The sequence below is a fragment of the Ylistrum balloti genome, unplaced genomic scaffold, assembly GCF_031769215.1.
Source record: "Ylistrum balloti isolate Yb309-2 unplaced genomic scaffold, AGI_CSIRO_Ybal_v1 Utg371130, whole genome shotgun sequence".
Lineage (NCBI taxonomy): Eukaryota > Metazoa > Mollusca > Bivalvia > Pectinida > Pectinidae > Ylistrum > Ylistrum balloti.
Genome location: NW_026782620.1, coordinates 575,951 through 596,782, shown reverse-complemented (window position 1 = coordinate 596,782; position 20,832 = coordinate 575,951). Strand labels below are relative to the sequence as shown.

Sequence of the window (20,832 nt, the reverse complement as noted above, 5' to 3'; positions counted from 1 at the left end):
CGGACCTGCTGTGCACTGAAATCGTGGATGATAGTAGGTAATTGAACTATGTAAAGTATTTACATGACAGTAGAAGTTAACGACAGATTGATGACCTATCAGTGAGCTGTGGTGTCACTCTTATGCTTGACCTGTCGATACTCCTTGGTCATGACATAGTAAACATTGATAAGAAACTAAAACACTGAACGACCAACAACAAATCGAAATTTCCGGAAAACATTACCGCGAGCATGACAGCGCGCGGAATACTTGCAGCAGGGACCAATATTCCATTCCGTTATACGTCCATGCTTGCAGATTTCAGTGAGCCACTACTATATTTTAGTAGCAAAACCCGAAAAATTGGAATTAGGTAATTAGACGTATATTTTTGTGTAGAAGTGATCTTGTATTTCATTGTCATGTTGTGTTTCGTTGAATCATGAATATATACAGAAAAAAATTATACATCCCTGTTTAAATCTATATTTATATATCAACTAGAAAGAAATTATTCAACTGAAATATTCGAAAGGTATATAAAGGTCACATATAAAGGTACTCTCTAGCCATTCTGGTTGTTACTTCATGGAGAACTTCACTGTTTTCAAATAACATGTGTTCAATCAACATTCTAATTGTTCAAAATGTTTAGTATGATTTAATGGTCAATGTTGCTTAACATACAAAGCAAATATTTATAAAGTTACTTTAATTAATATTTAAAAAAAATTATCTAACATTGAAATGGTATGAAATTTATTTCAATATTATTTTCACATCCATTAACTTTTTAATGTTAAAATGATGTTAATCATTGCTATGAAAAATTGGTAAGGAGTCTTCAGATTTTTTTTGAAATGTTAGCTAAAATGCTTATTATCAATTGCGGGCGAAGGATTTTAACCCAGGACCTCTGGCTTACCAGTGCGGAGTTCAACCAATCGAGCTGAAGGAAAGTTCTCTCGATAGCAAAGTGGTGTTTTATGGCTTGTAATCTCAGGGTAACATACCCTCTATTGTAAAATAACTTATCCTCAAGTTTCCAGGTGTTACAGTTATGCCTGTGAAAGTAATGCTAAGCATTATTCCCAAGTCTCTGCATGGGCACAATGTAACAGAGGTCATTATTTGGTTCAATTTTTTCGCTATGATTCAAACCCAGGACCCCAGGCATATTAATCTGACCTATCAATTGTTCAAGCTAAAGAGTTCTCTGTAGCCCACTGGTGTATTGCAGTTAGTATACACCATCGTTATGGTGAACACTTTGTATACAATATATGAACTGGTGAATCTTAATTCTTTCTTATAAGGATATTGTTGATTATAACTGTTTTTGCACTCAGTACATTGTATTAGTAAGGAATGTATTACATGCATACATATATATACATATGTACACAAACATAATATTAAATATGCTTGTAGGGTTCACATTTGTATATTTGATCCAGAATAAAACATTGGAACAAGCAATTACCAGAAAGAATCTACACTACGTTATGTATGTGCAGAAGGAAGACAATGTAAAGATATAAACATGAGGAGATTTTGAAATGTATGGGGCCATTTTAAGTGTACATTAAGAACTTGAAGTCTTGTATAAGTACATTAGACCCCGTTATAAGTTTTAACATTATTTACTTTGATTGGGCACATCTTTTCGAATTTCCTTTTATTGACGTTATGATATACTTTATACAGATTTATTCATTAAACTGCTCTTTATGGTGGAACATTTGGATTTGTTGAAATAAATCAATGATAACCAGCAGGGTATGAATATGACACACTTTAGATATACATATAATCCTGATTCCCGTATAACATTTTCTTATTTTTTCATTGATGTTTTACAGCAGATGTCTACACACAAGCACAGTAATGGAAGGTGTTCAGTTGTCTGTCCATCCACACAATGTAATGGTGGACGAACGAGTGTCTGTCAGAGTATCGGGGCTAGCATCCAATCAGAAAGTGACTATACATTCCTGGATCAAGGGTAAAAAAGGAGAAATTTTTGCCAGCTGTGGGTGTTACCAAGCAGAAAATGATGGCACTGTGGATCTAGAAAGTACCCCCGCTTCATCAGGCACTTATACAGGTATTGGGTTTACACCAATGGCAGTGCTTTTAACTTAAACACATAGTGTCATTCCTAGTTTATTTAGTCTACTTCCTGTTCGTGTTTGTGTTCTATCCTTGCCCCCCAATTTTTATACACTCTTCATAAATTTACTGGACATGTTATGGTATGGCACTGTACATATTTCAATCTTTTTCAAATATGTTAGGCTTGATAACGTTGACATGAAGTTGTGTTTTCCTGAATGGTGAATTTAATTTGACATCTCTTTCTCTTTTCAACCATTTTCTTTCCACTTGGAAGGCTCTAACACTGTTAAATGGAAATATGTTTTCCTATCAGCAGTATGATTCAATAATTTTTAAAGAGTTGTTGCCCTTTGTTTTTCTTAATTAGCATGTTCATTTAGTACAAAGTCTTCTTCATTTTTCACTAATTTCTCTGAAATTAGTTAGCTTTATACAACCATTACATGAAATTGTGTTTTTCAAAATGGCATTGTGATTTTACATTATTGAAAAAAATTATTACCCTTTGTTTTTTTTAAACATTTTTATCTTGTCCACATATCTCCTTCTTAAGTTCGTAACCAATTTCTTGAAACTTGGTAGGCTTTACAACCAAAACAGGAGATTGTGTACTAGTGAATAGACTTTTGATTCAGCATTTATTATTGATCTTTGTTCTTTGCAGGATTTTTTATCCTAAGATTTAGTTTTCCACCCATCCATTTAAAACTTGGTACAATTTATCATTTAAACACACCCTGGTATCCCTCTTGTTATTATGACTCATTATAAACATTTCCATATTTGTATTCTTTTGAATACAATTAATCATGAATACTTATTTGGCCTATGGTTTTGTTAGATTATAAGAGATGTCATCGCGTTTCTGACCTTGTCTAAGATAAGTTTGTACAACATGCATGTTATTGGTTTTGATCAGATGATGTATCTATTTACAGGAACAAATGGTATGGGATTCATTTGGAGTATGCGTCCAAATCCAGGTCAGAAGTCTCCAAGGCTAAGACTGTTACAAATGGATGTCACCAAGCCTCAGTTAGTTAACATTTCTGTTCACAGTGGTCATCTTTCTCTGACAGACTTATGTCAAAGCAGTTCAAATCAACCATTAGTGACTGAAGTGCTGACTCGTTGGTACAAGTCTCCTAATGTCAATAGAGAACCTGTGATGTCGGGAAGACTTAGGGGAACATTGCTCATACCCAATGGTATGTTGGATACAGTATACTTCAATGAACAGGATCTCAAAGTTGTTTTAGGATGTGTGTCAATACAATTACCCATATTTATCCCTCCTTTAGGGAGTTCTGTTGGAGCAGTAAAGTATGGCAGACAGTATTCAGCCCACATACAAGTATTTAATTGATTAAAAAACTGTTTATATTATTAACAAAGGATGAACCCATGATTGAACTTTTACTTAGTGCTGGCATTTGCTTTTATATTTCGGTGCTATGTTTCTAGGTGCTGGGCCCTATCCTGGAATAATAGATATTTATGGTGCTGGAGGTGGCATTATGGAGCACCGTGCAGCCTTGCTGGCGTCACAAGGCTATGCTGTTTTAGCACTTCCATTCTTTGGATATCAAGATCTTCAAAAAAACTTAAATGACCTTGATCTCAACTACTTCAAGGTGAGTGCCATAATTTATGTAAGTGCATGGTGATGTGATGGTGAATTATAACTACATCCTTCACTGATAAGTATCAAAGGATAAGCAAACATGCATTTTTTTTCAAGACCTAAGGTCACCTCATTCATCCAAGACTGTTTTCGTTATTAATGTTAAGCAATTTTGTTCAACTTTTGCTTTACTCTTATCCAGTAACTGATCATTCCAGTCTGATTTTCACCATAGTTAATACAGTACATGGTTTAGAGACATATAGATTTTATGATATTTTAGCTATACAATGTAGTTCAAGGTTGTTCTAAGTAACTTCATTCCTTCTAGGTAGTTGATACGGTTTTAACTTTTCAGTATATTTGAAATGTCCTCTTTACCAGACTTTGTGTATAACAGAATATTGATCAAGCTGAAATCATCTAAATACATAAAGACTTAAAGAAATAGGTTTATGAAGAAGTCATGTTACACAAAGTTGTTTAGTTTTCTTCATCACTATTCTTGTTTAATGTTGTCGTTTTGCCATGCTTTCTTTGTTTATTGTGTGTTCACTACACACATAACATAGTTAATGTACATCATATTGTGTAAACTTGTTTATTGTTCAGTACACACATACCATAGTTAATGTACATCATATTGTGTAAACTTGTTTATTGTTCAGTACACATGTAACATAGTTAATGTACATCATATTGTGTATAAACTTGTTTATTGTTCAGTACACATGTAACATAGTTAATGTACATCATATTGTGTAAACTTGTTTATTGTTCAGTACACATGTAACATAGTTAATGTACATCATATTGTGTAAACTTGTTTATTGTTCAGTACACATGTAACATAGTTAATGTACATCATATTGTGTAAACTTGTTTATTGTTGTAACATACATAATGTACATCATATTGTGTAAACTTGTTTATTGTTCAGTTGTAACATAGTGTGTAAACTTGTTTATTGTTCAGTACACATGTAACATAGTTAATGTACATCATATTGTGTAAACTTGTTTATTGTTCAGTACACATGTAACATAGTTAATGTACATCATATTGTGTAAACTTGTTTATTGTTCAGTACATGTAACATAGTTAATGTACATCATATTGTGTAAACTTGTTTATTGTTCAGTACACATGTAACATAGTTAATGTACATCATATTGTGTATAAACTTGTTTTGTTCATTGTTAATGTACATCATATTGTGTAAACTTGTTTATTGTTAAGTACACACATACCATAGTTAATGTACATCATATTGTGTAAACTTGTTTATTGTTCAGTACACACATACCATAGTTAATGTACATCATATTGTGTAAACTTGTTTATTGTTCAGTACACATACATAGTTAATGTACATCATATTGTTAATGTTCACACATCATATTGTGTGTAAACTTGTTTATTGTTCAGTACACATGTAACATAGTTAATGTACATCATATTGTGTAAACTTGTTTATTGTTCAGTACACATGTAACATAGTTAATGTACATCATATTGTGTAAACTTGTTTATTGTTCAGTACACATGTAACATAGTTAATGTACATCATATTGTGTATAAACTTGTTTATTGTTCAGTACACATGTAACATAGTTAATGTACATCATATTGTGTAAACTTGTTTATTGTTCAGTACACATGTAACATAGTTAATGTACATCATATTGTGTAAACTTGTTTATTGTTCAGTACACATGTAACATAGTTAATGTACATCATATTGTGTAAACTTGTTTATTGTTCAGTACACACATAACATAGTTAATGTACATCATATTGTGTAAACTTGTTTATTGTTCAGTACACACATACCATAGTTAATGTACATCATATTGTGTAAACTTGTTTATTGTTCAGTACACACATACCATCATATTGTGTAAACTTGTTTATTGTTCAGTACACATGTAACATAGTTAATACACATCATATTGTGTAAACTTGTTTATTGTTCACACATGTACACATGTAACATAGTTAATGTACATCATATTGTGTAAACTTGTTTATTGTTCAGTACACATGTAACATAGTTAATGTACATCATATTGTGTAAACTTGTTTATTGTTCAGTACACACATAACATAGTTAATGAACATCATATTGTGTAAACTTGTTTATTGTTCAGTACACATGTAACATAGTTAATGTACATCATATTGTGTAAACTTGTTTATTGTTCAGTACACATGTAACATAGTTAATGTACATCATATTGTGTAAACTTGTTTATTGTTCAGTACACACATACCATAGTTAATGTACATCATATTGTGTAAACTTGTTTATTGTTCAGTACACACATACCATAGTTAATGTACATCATATTGTGTAAACTTGTTTATTGTTAAGTACACACATACCATAGTTAATGTACATCATATTGTGTAAACTTGTTTATTGTTCAGTACACACATACCATAGTTAATGTACATCATATTGTGTAAACTTGTTTATTGTTCAGTACACATACCATAGTTAATGTACATCATATTGTGTAAACTTGTTTATTGTTCAGTACACATGTAACATAGTTAATGTACATCATATTGTGTAAACTTGTTTATTGTTCAGTACACATGTAACATAGTTAATGTACATCATATTGTGTAAACTTGTTTATTGTTCAGTACACATGTAACATAGTTAATGTACATCATATTGTGTAAACTTGTTTATTGTTCAGTACACATGTAACATAGTTAATGTACATCATATTGTGTATAAACTTGTTTATTGTTCAGTACACACATACCATAGTTAATGTACATCATATTGTGTAAACTTGTTTATTGTTCAGTACACACATACCATAGTTAATGTACATCATATTGTGTAAACTTGTTTATTGTTCAGTACACATGTAACATAGTTAATGTACATCATATTGTGTAAACTTGTTTATTGTTCAGTACACACATACCATAGTTACACATATTGTGTAAACTTGTTTATTGTTCAGTACACATAGTTAAATGTACATCATATTGTGTAAACTTGTTTATTGTTCAGTACACACATACCATAGTTAATGTACATCATATTGTGTAAACTTGTTTATTGTTCAGTACACATGTAACATAGTTAATGTACATCATATTGTGTAAACTTGTTTATTGTTCAGTACACATACCATAGTTAATGTACATCATATTGTGTAAACTTGTTTATTGTTCAGTACACATGTAACATAGTTAATGTACATCATATTGTGTAAACTTGTTTATTGTTAAGTACACACATACCATAGTTAATGTACATCATATTGTGTAAACTTGTTTATTGTTCAGTACACATGTAACATAGTTAATGTACATCATATTGTGTAAACTTGTTTATTGTTCAGTACACATGTAACATAGTTAATGTACATCATATTGTGTATAAACTTGTTTATTATTCAGTACACATGTAACATAAGTAATGCACATTATATCATTAATGTTTGAGTCATTCTAAGCAATATTAGTGTCATTTGAAGTATATTCCATAAATCTGAAATTAAATTAGGATACTTGTTTATTCCTTAAATATGACATTTATTTTGCATTTCTTCAATTTTTTTAAAGGTTATTTAAGTTTGAAAGATGCTGTGTATCACTACTGAATCTTGGTTTTGTCAATAACTATCTAATAATCAGTTCTGTTATTGTATCTTATGACTTAAGCTATAATTATGATATGTGTTCAGGAGGCCGTTACATTTCTGGACACTCATACCCATGTACAATCTGGTGGTATTGGTATCATGGCTACCTCTAAAGGAGCCGAGCTAGGTCAGTTCCTGGCCATCCACAGTCCCCTGGTAAGTTATCCACTTTTCCCTGTTAAAGCTATCGTTTTACTACATGTTTCGTAAAACTTTGATTAATCATAATACATTGTGTTTTGAAAAAAAGATGTTCAAAATTGTACGTGTGTTATCAGTATGTACCTGTGAGTTTGGTATGAATGTCTATGACACCAATAATTAAATGCTATAGAAATTGTCTGATAATGTGATATCAGTACTATTTACACATACATGTATGTTATGCAAATGTAAAACATTACGGCATCACCATGTGAATTACTAAATCTGCCAGTATTTTTGTTACTTTGTAGGTTAAAGCTATTGCCAGCATTAATGGAATGCCCTACTTGTCATTCTCCCCAGTCCATGATGGACACATAACTTATCCACATGCCATAGAGTGAGTATTTCCTACATACAAAGTCATTTTCCTCTGTCCATGATCGGCATCAATTCTTTCCAAACATTGTAGAATTAGTTTATACGCTGTTCTGCTAGTAGATCACTAAAACATTCAAGGGTATATCAGATGACCTAATACATGTAGGGACATTCCAGGGTATATCAGATGACCTATTACATGTAGGGACATTCCAGGGTATATCAGATGACCTATTACATGTAGGGACATTCCAGGGTATATCAGATGACCTACTACATGTAGGGACATTCCAGGGTATATCAGATGACCTACTACATGTAGGGACATTCCAGGGTATATCAGATGACCTAATACATGTAGGGACATTCCAGGGTATATCAGATGACCTAATACATGTAGGGACATTCCAGGGTATCAGATGACCTAATACATGTAGGGACATTCCAGGGTATATCAGATGACCTACTACATGTAGGGACATTCCAGGGTATATCAGATGACCTAATACATGTAGGGACATTCCAGGGTATATCAGATGACCTAATACATGTAGGGACATTCCAGGGTATATCAGATGACCTAATACATGTAGGGACATTCCAGGGTATATCAGATGACCTAATACATGTAGGGACATTCCAGGGTACATCATGTCCATTAATCCCTGACAATCAAATGTTATGTCCCCCAACTTTATTGCAGTACAGTATACTTATGTGCCACTTATCCCTCACTGTCAACTCTATGTCCTAACTCAATTTATCATTATGATGTGCCACTAACCCTTGGCTATCAACTTTTATGTCCTGTAAATTTATTCCGGTATTACCATGTGCCACTTATCACTAAATATCAACTCTTATGTCCTTTAACTTTATTCCAGTATTACCACGTGTCACTTATCACTCAGTATCAACTTTCATGTCCCTAACTTAATTCCAGTATCATTTTATGCCACTAAGCCCTGGCTATCAACTTTTATATGCTTATTTGTCCCATTTTTATCATGTGGCTCCAATCACTAATAACTCTTGTGTTGTTTTAGGTTAGATCTGTCTCTGTATGAACAAACAGAGGAAGGTATTGTTGCCAAACCTGGCCACTGTTTCGACACTTCCAAGTTTTTCAAGGTATAGTTACATTTTGTGTATCTACATTTTATCTCATTAGTACACTTAGTCTCAACTCTTTAGGAGTAACTGATAGACCTATTTCAGCATATATTTCTAGTATTTACCTTTATAAATATAATGGTAGTGCATATTTGAAAATGTTATATACATTTTTATAAGCCGCCGGAGGCGGTCGTATATTGGCGTCATCTTCTCCGTCACACCGTCTGTACATCTAAACGTCCGTACGTCCATTTCTTGTGAACGCAACTCCTCCTAAACTAAACATCAGATTTTCATGAAACTTGCTCAATGTCACTACTGCAATAGATAGATGTGCATGAAGGATAATTTTTTGGTTCGTTGATATTTGTAAGATTTATGCCATTTTCAACTTTGTATCTGTAGCTTGCTCTTAGTAGAGCTTTGTGAACGCAACTCCTCCTAAACTAATGATAAGATTTTCATAAAACTTGCTCAGGTCCCTGTCTCTTCCAGCTCAGCTAACTGGTCTCACAGACTTCATTTTGAGCTTATGTATACATGTTTGAAGCGATAATTAAAAGGACCAATCTTGATCTTTGTATTTTGTTGCGGCGTATATTGTGTCCACGGCACTCTTGTTCCAGGTAGTATCCATGAATTGAATGGCGGTGTTAATGTGCAGTGATATAGTCAACAGTAAAGTAGTGAAGTACAATTAGCAAAAGGAATAAGGACTAAATTTGTAGAAGTGAATATGTTGTATCATAACTAGATTAAAAAAGAAATTCATAAGAACCAATGGAAAGAATAACAATGATAATGTAGACATATATTAATACTTCAGTGTTTGTTAAGTCTTATTATTTTCCCCATGTGAGTTAGGGTGCAGGTTTATATGTGCATATGTGTGTTCACTTTTTGTCATTGCTCTTGTGACTGCTTTTCGGGTTTTGATAAAATTCATGTATAGGAGGATGTATAAGTCTTAAACAGATTATGTTTCAGTCAGGATGCCACAGTCAATGTAACTTGATATCTTTAGAAAATCCTTCTAAGCACTTTATCAGCTTCATTTCCAGAGAAATTTCTATCAGACTTCAAAATCTCGGATAGTTTCGAGTGTAAGGGGGGCTGTAGGGTTTATGTCAAGGACACTTACAATTTTAAGAAAACCCCTCTCAGCTCTCTAGTGGAATCATTTCTTGTGAGGTTTTCATTGTAGTCCAATCCCTATTAAGGATTTTGGTATCTTGGTTTATTCCAGGTTTTTAACCTCAAAGTCAAGGTCACTATTACTATATTTAAGAGAATTCCTGTCAACACTCTAGTGGCTTCATTCATTCCTGAAGGGATTTTAACCAAACTTCACTTTCATATAAAAGACCAAAATATCACAGATGACATCCAGGTTCAGGGTTGTAGGGTCAAAGCTAAGATGACCATGTGTATTTTTACAGAATCCTTGCCGGCACTCCAGTGGTTTCATTCCTTGAGGAATTTTGATCAAAGTCACACACATAGCCATCTTCTTTATTGCGCATGAGTCAATATAGAACTATAAGGGGATATGTATATGTCAGAATGCCTTGTTGGATTTGATATTTCTGATGTATATTTAACATGTGAAACACCAAATATGATAACATGGTCTAGTGTTTACTCAAGGGGACTGTTTAGCAGTAATTACAAACTATGATTGTAATATTTGACTTACAGCTTTGGGAGTCTGACGTCAAAGTCTTAAGTATCAGTGGTACTGATGACATGAATGTCCATCCAGACCTGCAGCAGCTACAGGTGAAATGCTTCCCTCCAAATAAACGAGACAATATAGAACTGGTGGTGTACCAGGGAGCCGGGCACCTGATAGAACCACCTTATTCCCCACTCTGTCGGGCCTCGTTTAATAGATTGCTGCGTGAGTAACTCAATATATCTTGTTCTCTACTAAAATAGACAATAACAGAGTACTGTACACTAACAATTTGTAATTACCATAATCCTTGTTCACCATTTTGTCTTGTGCACAACACTCAAACGCACATTCACATTCTTGTCATAAACGCTGTACCACATAGTGTCATGTTATAAGGCATTGGACCACAGTGTCATGTTATAGTTAAGTGGGCAACAGTGTTATGTTATAGGTAAGTGGGCAACATTGTCATGTTATAGTTAAGTGGGCAACAGTGTCATGTTATAGGTAAGTGGGCAACAGTGTCATGTTATAGGTAAGTGGGCAACAGTGCCTTGTTATAAGTAAGTGGGCAACATGTCATGTTATAGGTAAGTGGGCAACATTGCCATGTTATAAGTAATTGGGCAACAGTGTCATGTTGTAAGTAATTGGGCAACAGTGTTATGTTATAAGTAAGTAGGCAACAGTGTCATGTTATAGTTAAGTGGGCAACAGTGTCATGTTGTAAGTAATTGGGCAAGTGTTATGTTATAGGTAAGTGGGCAACATTGCCATGTTATAAGTAATTGGGCAACAGTGTCATGTTGTAAGTAATTGGGCAAGTGTTATGTTATAGGTAAGTGGGCAACAGTGTCATGTTATAGTTAAGTTGGCAACAGTGTCATGTTATAGGTAAGTGGGCAACAGTGTCATGTTTTAGTTAAGTGGGCAACAGTGTCATGTTATAAGTAAGTGGCCAGCACTTTTAAAACCATTCAATTCCTAGAGTGAGATTACAATTTTACATTTTAATTTGTATTCAGCCTAAATCATTTACAGATGTAATAGATCAACTGGTTGTAACATTGAAGCTGGAGTATTATTAGTCCTCTGAGGATTAACCATCAGGGAGAGGGAAGAGGACTATGGGTTTTGTTTACATCTATTTGTCCATCCATCCTATGACTAAGGTTTAGTGGTAAACTTTTAATTGTTTATTTCACTGAACATTTTTTTATGTTGTTGATGTATTATGTTGAGGTACTTTTAGGAGACAACATTAATGTTGCTTGGTGCAATTAGAAAACTGTTTTCATTTTTAGTATATCTTGGGCTTAATTGTCAAATTCATCAGCTTATGATTCATTTTTGTATTGAAATCTTCAGATGATAATCGTTAATTGTTTTTGACCAAAATCATCAGATGATAATCGTTAATTGTTTTTGACCAAAATCTTCAGATGATAATCGTTAATTGTTTTTGACCAAAATCTTCAGATGATAATCGTTAATTGTTTTTGACCAAAATCTTCAGATGATAATCGTTAATTGTTTTTGACCAAAATCTTCAGATGATAATCGTTAATTGTTTTTGACCAAAATCTTCAGATGATAATCGTTAATTGTTTTTGACCAAAATCTTCAGATGATAATCGTTAATTGTTTTTGACCAAAATCTATAGATTTTAATTATGTTTGATCAAAATCTCCAAGTTTAGTTTTCAGATAAAGGTTTTTGATTGTTCACCGTGTGCTTAGTAATGGTTTAATGCTGATACAATTTACATAGTAAAAGTTTGTTAGAACTGACATACCAGTGTTACAGAGTGAAATATGAAAATTATTGGAAGATCTATAGCGGTCCTTCTTGGTCAGTCTTATTGCATTGTGCGTTTTACAACATACATGAATCTTTTCCATGTGAACACATTAACTTGAGTACATGAAATTATGTTTGGGTTTTGATGAAGCTTAGTCTGGTGTAATGTATTAATAACACTTTGGATTACTTTTCACAATGAGACCGATTTGATTGTTATTTGCAGAGTGATAGCACTTTGCATTTTTGTTACATTGGACCTTTTGAACACGATAGTTTGAGTAAATATGTACAGATTTGTCTAAATCTTAGTATGCACCAATATATAGATAAGATCTCTGATGCATTTGACAATGGAACTGATTGATCAAAATTTTCAGAGAATTTGCTTTTTGCGTTTTGATTGCTGTGGACCTTGTAAACATGATAAATTAAGTAAATATAAATTGATTGTGATGAAACTTGGTATGTGGACTTGTATCCTTAATATCTTGGATGAGTTCAACAATGGGGCTGATTCCACTGTTACAATCTTCAGGTAAAGTTTTTAATCCATCAACTACTGAATGATTGGTTATATATTTGTGGGCGATTTCATTTCTTTATATTCATGGTTATGAATGATAATGAGAAATGAAATATCAAGCAAATATTTTTTTGCAGTGCAAACTTTAACAACTGTACAGAAATCAAATTGCCCTATATCCATCTTTTGTATGTCATTGTATATTGTCCATCTTTATGTAAACAATTCTTTTTCCCATTATTTCTTGATGTATGGATGGTTTTCAAATTTCATATGAAGGTTCCCCTCGATCCTAATTTTGTTATGTCCTTTCAATTTTGGAACTGATCAGAAAAAAAAATGGCTGTGAGGTGAGCATATTGGATTTTTACAATGAAAGTTTGTTATCCCTTTTTCTTGAGAAGTATTGGATGGATCTTTTGTGAGCTGTCATAAATACATTCCCCTTGGTCTCTTGTTGTGCTGCTGATTTTGGGACTGATTAAAAAAAAGAAAATGGTGGACAGGTGCCATCTTGGATTGATTTTGACAATGAAAGTTTATTATCGCTATTTCTTGATAAGAGTCTGATGGATCTTTTGCAAACAGTTGTGAGAACCAAGATCTGTATGGGGTCTCTTGTTGGTTAAAAGGGTCTTTATGTTCACTGAATTTTTGTTATGATGCTGACAAACAGTTATAGTAATACAAAACACACCAAAATCTTCATTTCCTAATTGTGCAAGCATTGTCCACTCATCTTGCATACATCTTCCACACACTAGCTGTGTACAGTAATACAAAAGGTTTTCAGCCACCTTTTAAGAGGTATATAAATGAATTAGTGTGATGTTTTGCAGCACTGGTTAAGGACTGTTTTGTGGGGTTGGTATGACCATGCTTTACAGGGCTGGTCGGGGACTATGATTAGTTCAGCAATACTCAGTACACTTGTTTACAAGCTCTCTTTTCTTGTTTTCATTGTAGAGACCTGTATGGTATGGGGAGGTAAACCTGCAGACCATGCTTACGCACAGGAAGACTCCTGGAGACGAATTCTCGATTTCTTTCATAAACATCTATGTGACAAGCAGATTAAGAGAAAAGAAATTAAAAGCCTGCTATAATTTTGTGGAAGGGGAGCCATTAAGTTGTTTGATCCCTTCATCTAAAGAACTGGAGATGGAAGGTGTTTCATGCTTTCATCATATGTGTTGAACTTTTTCAATGTTGATTTGGAAATTAAATGAAGAGTATTTATTGGGAAGATATTTGTACTTATGTAGTATTTCAATTGATGTCACACAGTCTCAAAAGATGAATAAAATAATCAGTAATTTTCCAACAGAAATTGAATATATTGGGTCATTTTGTATTCAATTGTCTCATGTTTATCAAAACAAATATTGGGTCATTTTGTATTCAATTGTCTCATGTTTATCAAAACAAATATTGGGTCATTTTGTATTTGTCTCATGTTTATTATTGGGTCATTTTGTATTCAATGTTTGTTTATCAAAACAAATATTGGGTCATTTTGTATACAATTGTCTCATGTTTATCAAAACAAATATTGGGTCATTTTATATACAATTGTCTCATGTTTATCAAAACAAATATTGGGTCATTTTATATACAATTGTCTCATGTTGAACAGAACAAATATTGGGTCATTTTATATACAAATGTATCGTGTTGAACAGAACAAACATTGGGTCATTTTATATACAATTGTCTCATGTTGAACAGAACAAATATTGGGTCATTTTATATACAATTGTCTCATGTTGAACAGAACAAATATTGGGTCATTTTTTTATAAAATTGTCTCATGTTGAACAGAATAAATGTTGGGTCATTTTATATACAATTGTCTCATGTTGAACAGAACAAATATTGGGTCATTTTATATACAATTGTCTCATGTTGAACAGAACAAATATTGGGTCATTTTATATACAATTGTCTCATGTTGAACAGAACAAATATTGGGTCATTTTGTATACAATTGTCTCATGTTTATCAAAACAAATATTGGGTCATTTTGTATTCAATTGTCTCATGTTTATCAAAACAAATATTGGGTCATTTTGTATACAATTGTCTCATGTTTATCAAAACAAATATTGGGTCATTTTGTATACAATTGTCTCATGTTTATCAAAACAAATATTGGGTCATTTTATATACAATTGTCTCATGTTTATCAAAACAAATATTGGGTCATTTTATATACAATTGTCTCATGTTGAACAGAACAAATATTGGGTCATTTTATATACAAATGTATCGTGTTGAACAGAACAAACATTGGGTCATTTTATATACAATTGTCTCATGTTGAACAGAACAAATATTGGGTCATTTTATATACAATTGTCTCATGTTGAACAGAACAAATATTGGGTCATTTTTTTATAAAATTGTCTCATGTTGAACAGAATAAATGTTGGGTCATTTTATATACAATTGTCTCATGTTGAACAGAACAAATATTGGGTCATTTTATATAAAATTGTCTCCTGTTGAACAGAACAAATGTTGGGTCATTTTTTATAAAATTGTCTCCTGTTGAACAGAACAAATGTTGGGTCATTTTATATACAATTGTCTCATGTTGAACTGAACAAACATTGGGTCTTTTTATACAAAATTGTCTCATGTTTAACAAAACAAATATTGGGTAATTTTATATAAAATTGTGTCATGTTGAACAGAACAAATATTGGGTCATCTTGTATAGAATTGATTGTGTTGATCAGAACAAATATTGGGTCTTTTTGTGTACAGTTGTGTCATGTTGAACAAAACAAATATTGGGTCCTTTTATATTCAGTTGTCTCGCGTAAACAAAACACATATAGGGTCATTTTCTATACAGCTGTGTGATGTTGAAATGAGTGATTATCAGGTGAATTTCTATTGCATTGTATGGAGAAAGCCATCTTAGTATGAATGTGGGGATGAAGGATGGCAAAAGCTATTGACATATCTCTAAAACGATATCAAGCAGGAACAAGTGCCAAACCCATCTGCATAAAAAAATACGCTTTCATTTTGATTCTTGTAATAAAGATTGGTGCTCTTTACATGTACAGAATGTGTTATTGTTTAGATTCATCTATTTGATTTGCTGTCAAGCACCTTTTTATAGATTTTTTACACAGTTTTATGTGTAACATTCCATTTATTGATATAAATTCTTACCATGTCTACTTTTGTGTTTTTATTAATTGAGTAATAAATGACTACAACAAATACTTGATGTTGAGATTTATTTTCCCCACTAGTTCATTGGATTATTTGTTTATTTCCAAATGAACAGCTGATGTCATTTTGAGTTTGGGTCTCCTTGTAACTACTGTTGCTACTTCACTGCACAACATACATGAGACACATAACATGCCATTCTCAATCTCGTCAGCATAGTAATAGATAAGTTCTTAAATACAAGAGAAAATCTGCCACAGGTAGTGAGCTTTGAACCTCACACCTGAAATCTTTACCAGTGGTTATGTTGCCTTTGTCCTACCAATAGAGCTATCACATCCCCAAATGTTATATATAGTAAAACTTATTTCAATACAATTTTTAGATCACATCTTCGACTTCTCCTTAATAGCTAAAAAGCCTAGAGTGCTGATATTGGGCATGAAGTATGATCGGATGATGGGTACCAAGTTCGTTAAAATGAATGACTTTGACCCACATTCAAGGTCACATGAGTCAAATATGTTTAAATTATTTCTCAATAAACGTAACGAACAAAATGCCGATATTGAGCCAGTAGCATCTTGGAATGAAGAGCTACTAATCTTGTTCATATTGTTGACTTTGACCCACTTTAAGTATTTAAACAATTTTTTTTCTCATTGACTTAAAGGCCTAAATGCTGATATTTGGCATGTAGCGTGCTGAGATGACGGACTACCAAGTGTGTATATGACAATTTTTCAAGGTCACATGTCAAATATGTCAACATCTATAAATAACTTCTTCTAAATAACAAAAAAGCTTTGGGTGCTTATATTGGGTCTACAGCATGCTGGGATGAAGGGTTACCGAATTTGTTCATGTGATTGGCCTTTTCTCTTTTTAAGGTCACATGGGTCAAATGTATTAAAACCTTCACGAGACTTCTCAATAATAAAATGGTCGATGTTGGTTCTTTAACATAAGTAGATGACCTTATATTCAAGGTCTCTCGGGTCAAATGTGTTGAGATATTTAAACATCTTTTTAAATAAATAAGAAGTCTGGAGTAATGACATTTGTGTATATTAAGAATAAGAGTGTATAAAAAACATTTCTATAAACCAACAATGTCTTTTTTGTTAACTGTAGAGTAGTTGAGCGATATTTTAGGCCTATTTGGCCTCTTTAGATATATAGGTCTTTATAGTCAGTTGACCGTTAAAGTCCGTAGGCCTCTTTGTTTAGCATAATTTATTTATTTTCTTTCATAAATAGTTCAAACTTGGTTAGAATTGTTAGTATACGAAGACATTATGATGAGATGTACATGTTGAGCTCGTCTGACACCTAGGGGCTGATCGGTGGGGCCAAAAAGGGCCAAATTGACTGAAATATGAACAATTTTCTCAATTCCGAGATAAAGTAGAAATAAATACTCTTTATTGATAGAAGTGTCTTACAGAGCTTTATCAAAAGTGTGAATTTCATGACTCCAGGGTCTCACATCTCCGCTTGGTGAGGGGGTAAATTTTACAATAGTGTAGTATAGGAATATTACATTTTACAGCATAATTTGTTTATTTTCTTTCAGAAATACATAATTTCAAACTTGGTTAGAATTATCAGTATTAGCGGGAACATACATGATTATTTTTCTTAAATAAGGTACATGATTTCGACAGAAAAGATGTTTTTTACATAACATGATCTATTATATCTGATGATGGTGGGCTATTCAAATCACCCTATGTCTGTGGTCCGTGGTCCGTCAGTCCGTCCGTCAACAATAATTGTTATTGCTATTTCTTGAGAATTACTCAATGGATCTCTCTCAAATTTCCTATGTGGATTCCCCGTTGTCCCTAGTTGTGTATGGTAACTTTTCGGACTGATAGAAAAACAAAATGGCTGAAAGGCAGCCATCTTTGATTTTGAATTGAAAAATTGTTATTGCTGTTTGAGACTTATCAGAAAACAAAATGACTGTCAGGCGACAGTCTTAGATTTTTTCTATAAGCATTGTTATTGCATTTTCTTGAGAAGTACTCAATTGATATCTCTCAAATTTCATATGCAGGTTCCTTCCCCTTCGTCCCTGGCTGTGCCGGTGTGATTTTGGGTATGATAAACAAAAATGGCCGACAGGCGCCCATCTTGGATGTTTTCAACGAAGTTTGTCATTGCATGTACTTGAGAAGTACTCATTTGAACTCTCTCAAATTTCATATGTAAATTCCCCTTGGTCCCTGGTTGTGCCGTAACGATTGTGGGTCTGATCAGAAAAAATACTGCCGACAGGTTTGGGTTTCGGTTCGTAAAGATTTTTTATACTTCCAATTTGTTTCTCGCACATTTGCAACACAAAGTGTATGACAAAAAATGTGATATCGTGTATTTTGGTTTAATACGACCAGGTGATCGCCAAATGTAAGAGCAAAACTCAAATTTCAAAGATTTCAGAGTTTTTAGATCTTTTGCAGCAACATTGACGGTTTCAGCACAAAAATGATTAGTTATTTGATATCTGAATTTATTTATCAAAGACAAACCATAGGATACACAAGCAAGAACAATATACATGTTAGAGAGCAACAAACAATATGGAGACAACACAACAAACATGTAGGTGGTTAGGTGGTTAGCATGTACCTGACGTCGTTATCACATCATTCACCATTTATCTCGTCACAAAATGCAGATATAAATATAAGCTTACATATATTCTTAATAAATAACATCTGATTGTTTATACACTGTAAAACAAATTCACGGAAGATAACCTCTGGAGACTGTTTAAGAGTGAACGTTTTAGTCGTGAGTATTACACTACATTTTACATCACATTTCATAATTTGTCTACACAACAAAATGCTATCATTGAAATTTAGAAGAATATTTAACAAAAACATCCAGGTATTAACAATCTACAAACTTGACAATCAAAATCAGCATAGTCTTTTTTAGTTCATTTTTCAAACAATGATATATGAGTTATACTGATAAGTTTAAGTATAAACACCAGGCCCCGGTTGTTCAAAGTCTGGTTAGAGTTAACAAATAATTAATGACAATTTTTCAAACATGAATTAAACAAAATTGTGAAGATTCTTCTTCACAGCTGTAGATTTGTTGAGACATGTCAGATTGATATATCTTGTGAAGATTCTTCATCACAGCTGTAGATTTGTTGAGACAGGTCATATTGATATATCTTGTGAAGATTCTTCATCACAGCTGTAGATTTGTTGAGACAGGTCATATTGATATATCTTGTGAAGATTCTTCATCACAGCTGTAGATTTGTTGAGACAGGTCAGATTGATATATATTGTGGGTTAATTTTGCCTTTAATGCTCTTATTTGCTTAGTGGCAGCAATTAATGTTTTCACTAATCACTGGTTAATTCAAGGAAACCTTTGATCAACCGGGACCAGATGGACAGGGACCAGATAAACAGGAAAAAAAGCAAACAAAACAAATATTGATATAATAAGATATCGCATGCGATATAGATACCAACGCGATTAAACAATGAGTGATGTGCCATAAAAAATGCTAGAAAATGTATATGTTTTTATGATTTGATAAAAATCTCTACTAGAGTAGTGACAAGGAATTTCTAAAAATAGTAACAGTGACACTGACCTTAACCCTGCCCAAGATAAAATGGTATTTCATTAGTGTGTAAAGTAATGTCCGAAGTAACGACATTGTTGACAATATGTTTTTTTTAATAATAACAGTGACCTTGACCTTGACCATATCCTCGAAATTCAAACTGGTCTGAGATGTAATGGTCTTTATGGTGTGTCTGGAATTAGATTAAAATCCCCCAAGGAATGACTGCATCAGTACTGATAATACTTTTTTTAAAAATAGTAAAGATGGCCATGACCTTGACCCTAGCTCCCTGAAAACGCAATGTAGTATTCCAATTTAAGTGTGTGCTTTTTACCCAAGCTCTCACATAATGAAGCCAATAGAGTGCTGAAAATGTTGCGTTACGTACAGATTATGTAAAAACTTGAAGTAAATCATTTGTTTTAAACACAGTTGCATCACAATACTAAAGCTGAACTTAAACAATAGTTAATAATCTTAAATATTATGTCAACTGAACAAAACAAAAAGTTAAAAATATCTTCTGCTGGTTTATTTAAAAAAGAGAAAGAAAAAGCAGAAAAAACTGTTCGAAAGAGGAATATACATACATGCTGCGAAAGTGGGAACGTTCACTTTAATTTAATTTGATACCGCACAGTAATCAACGTCCAGAAAATTCTTGAAAATCATTTATTAACGAATAAAATAAATGACCAAAAAGTACTCTGATTCAAAATAAACAGATCATTTGGTAACAGATCGTGGATCAAACAGACATTTCATACTAATTACCTTGACAAAGTCAATATTTAGCAGTAAATAGAAATTATGTTAATTAATAAAAATGTAACATTTAATCAAAATCATATATACTATTAAACTTCGTTTTGATTTTTCGTTTTGGGAGAGTAATAGCTTTAAAATGTTAATATACGAATACAAAATCCATAAAATTGAAAGAAAAAAACCAACAGCGTTTTACCATAAAGGTGTGTATAGAGATTCTAACAACA

General features: G+C 32.7%; 1 protein-coding gene across 1 annotated transcript; it reads left to right on the top strand.

The window, feature by feature from the left end:
- The first annotated feature begins 279 nt into the window (after positions 1-279).
- On the top strand, positions 280-14,469 carry LOC132560903 (acyl-coenzyme A amino acid N-acyltransferase 1-like). The gene is made up of 9 exons (XM_060225607.1): positions 280-355; positions 1,845-2,089; positions 3,039-3,308; positions 3,565-3,734; positions 7,438-7,551; positions 7,851-7,939; positions 8,967-9,051; positions 10,735-10,936; positions 14,008-14,469. Exons 1-9 carry the CDS (start codon positions 291-293, stop codon positions 14,145-14,147), a joined length of 1,380 nt encoding a protein of 459 aa, XP_060081590.1. The 5' UTR covers positions 280-290; the 3' UTR covers positions 14,148-14,469.
- The last annotated feature ends 6,363 nt before the right edge of the window (positions 14,470-20,832 follow it).

Coding starts and splice junctions, on each gene's coding strand:
- LOC132560903 (XM_060225607.1), top strand. CDS start 291: ATGCTTGCAGATTTCAGTGAGCCACTACTATATTTTAGTAGCAAAACC. Junction 7,940..8,966: donor ACTTATCCACATGCCATAGA/GTGAGTATTTCC, acceptor GTGTTGTTTTAG/GTTAGATCTGTCTCTGTATG. Junction 10,937..14,007: donor CTCGTTTAATAGATTGCTGC/GTGAGTAACTCA, acceptor TTTTCATTGTAG/AGACCTGTATGGTATGGGGA.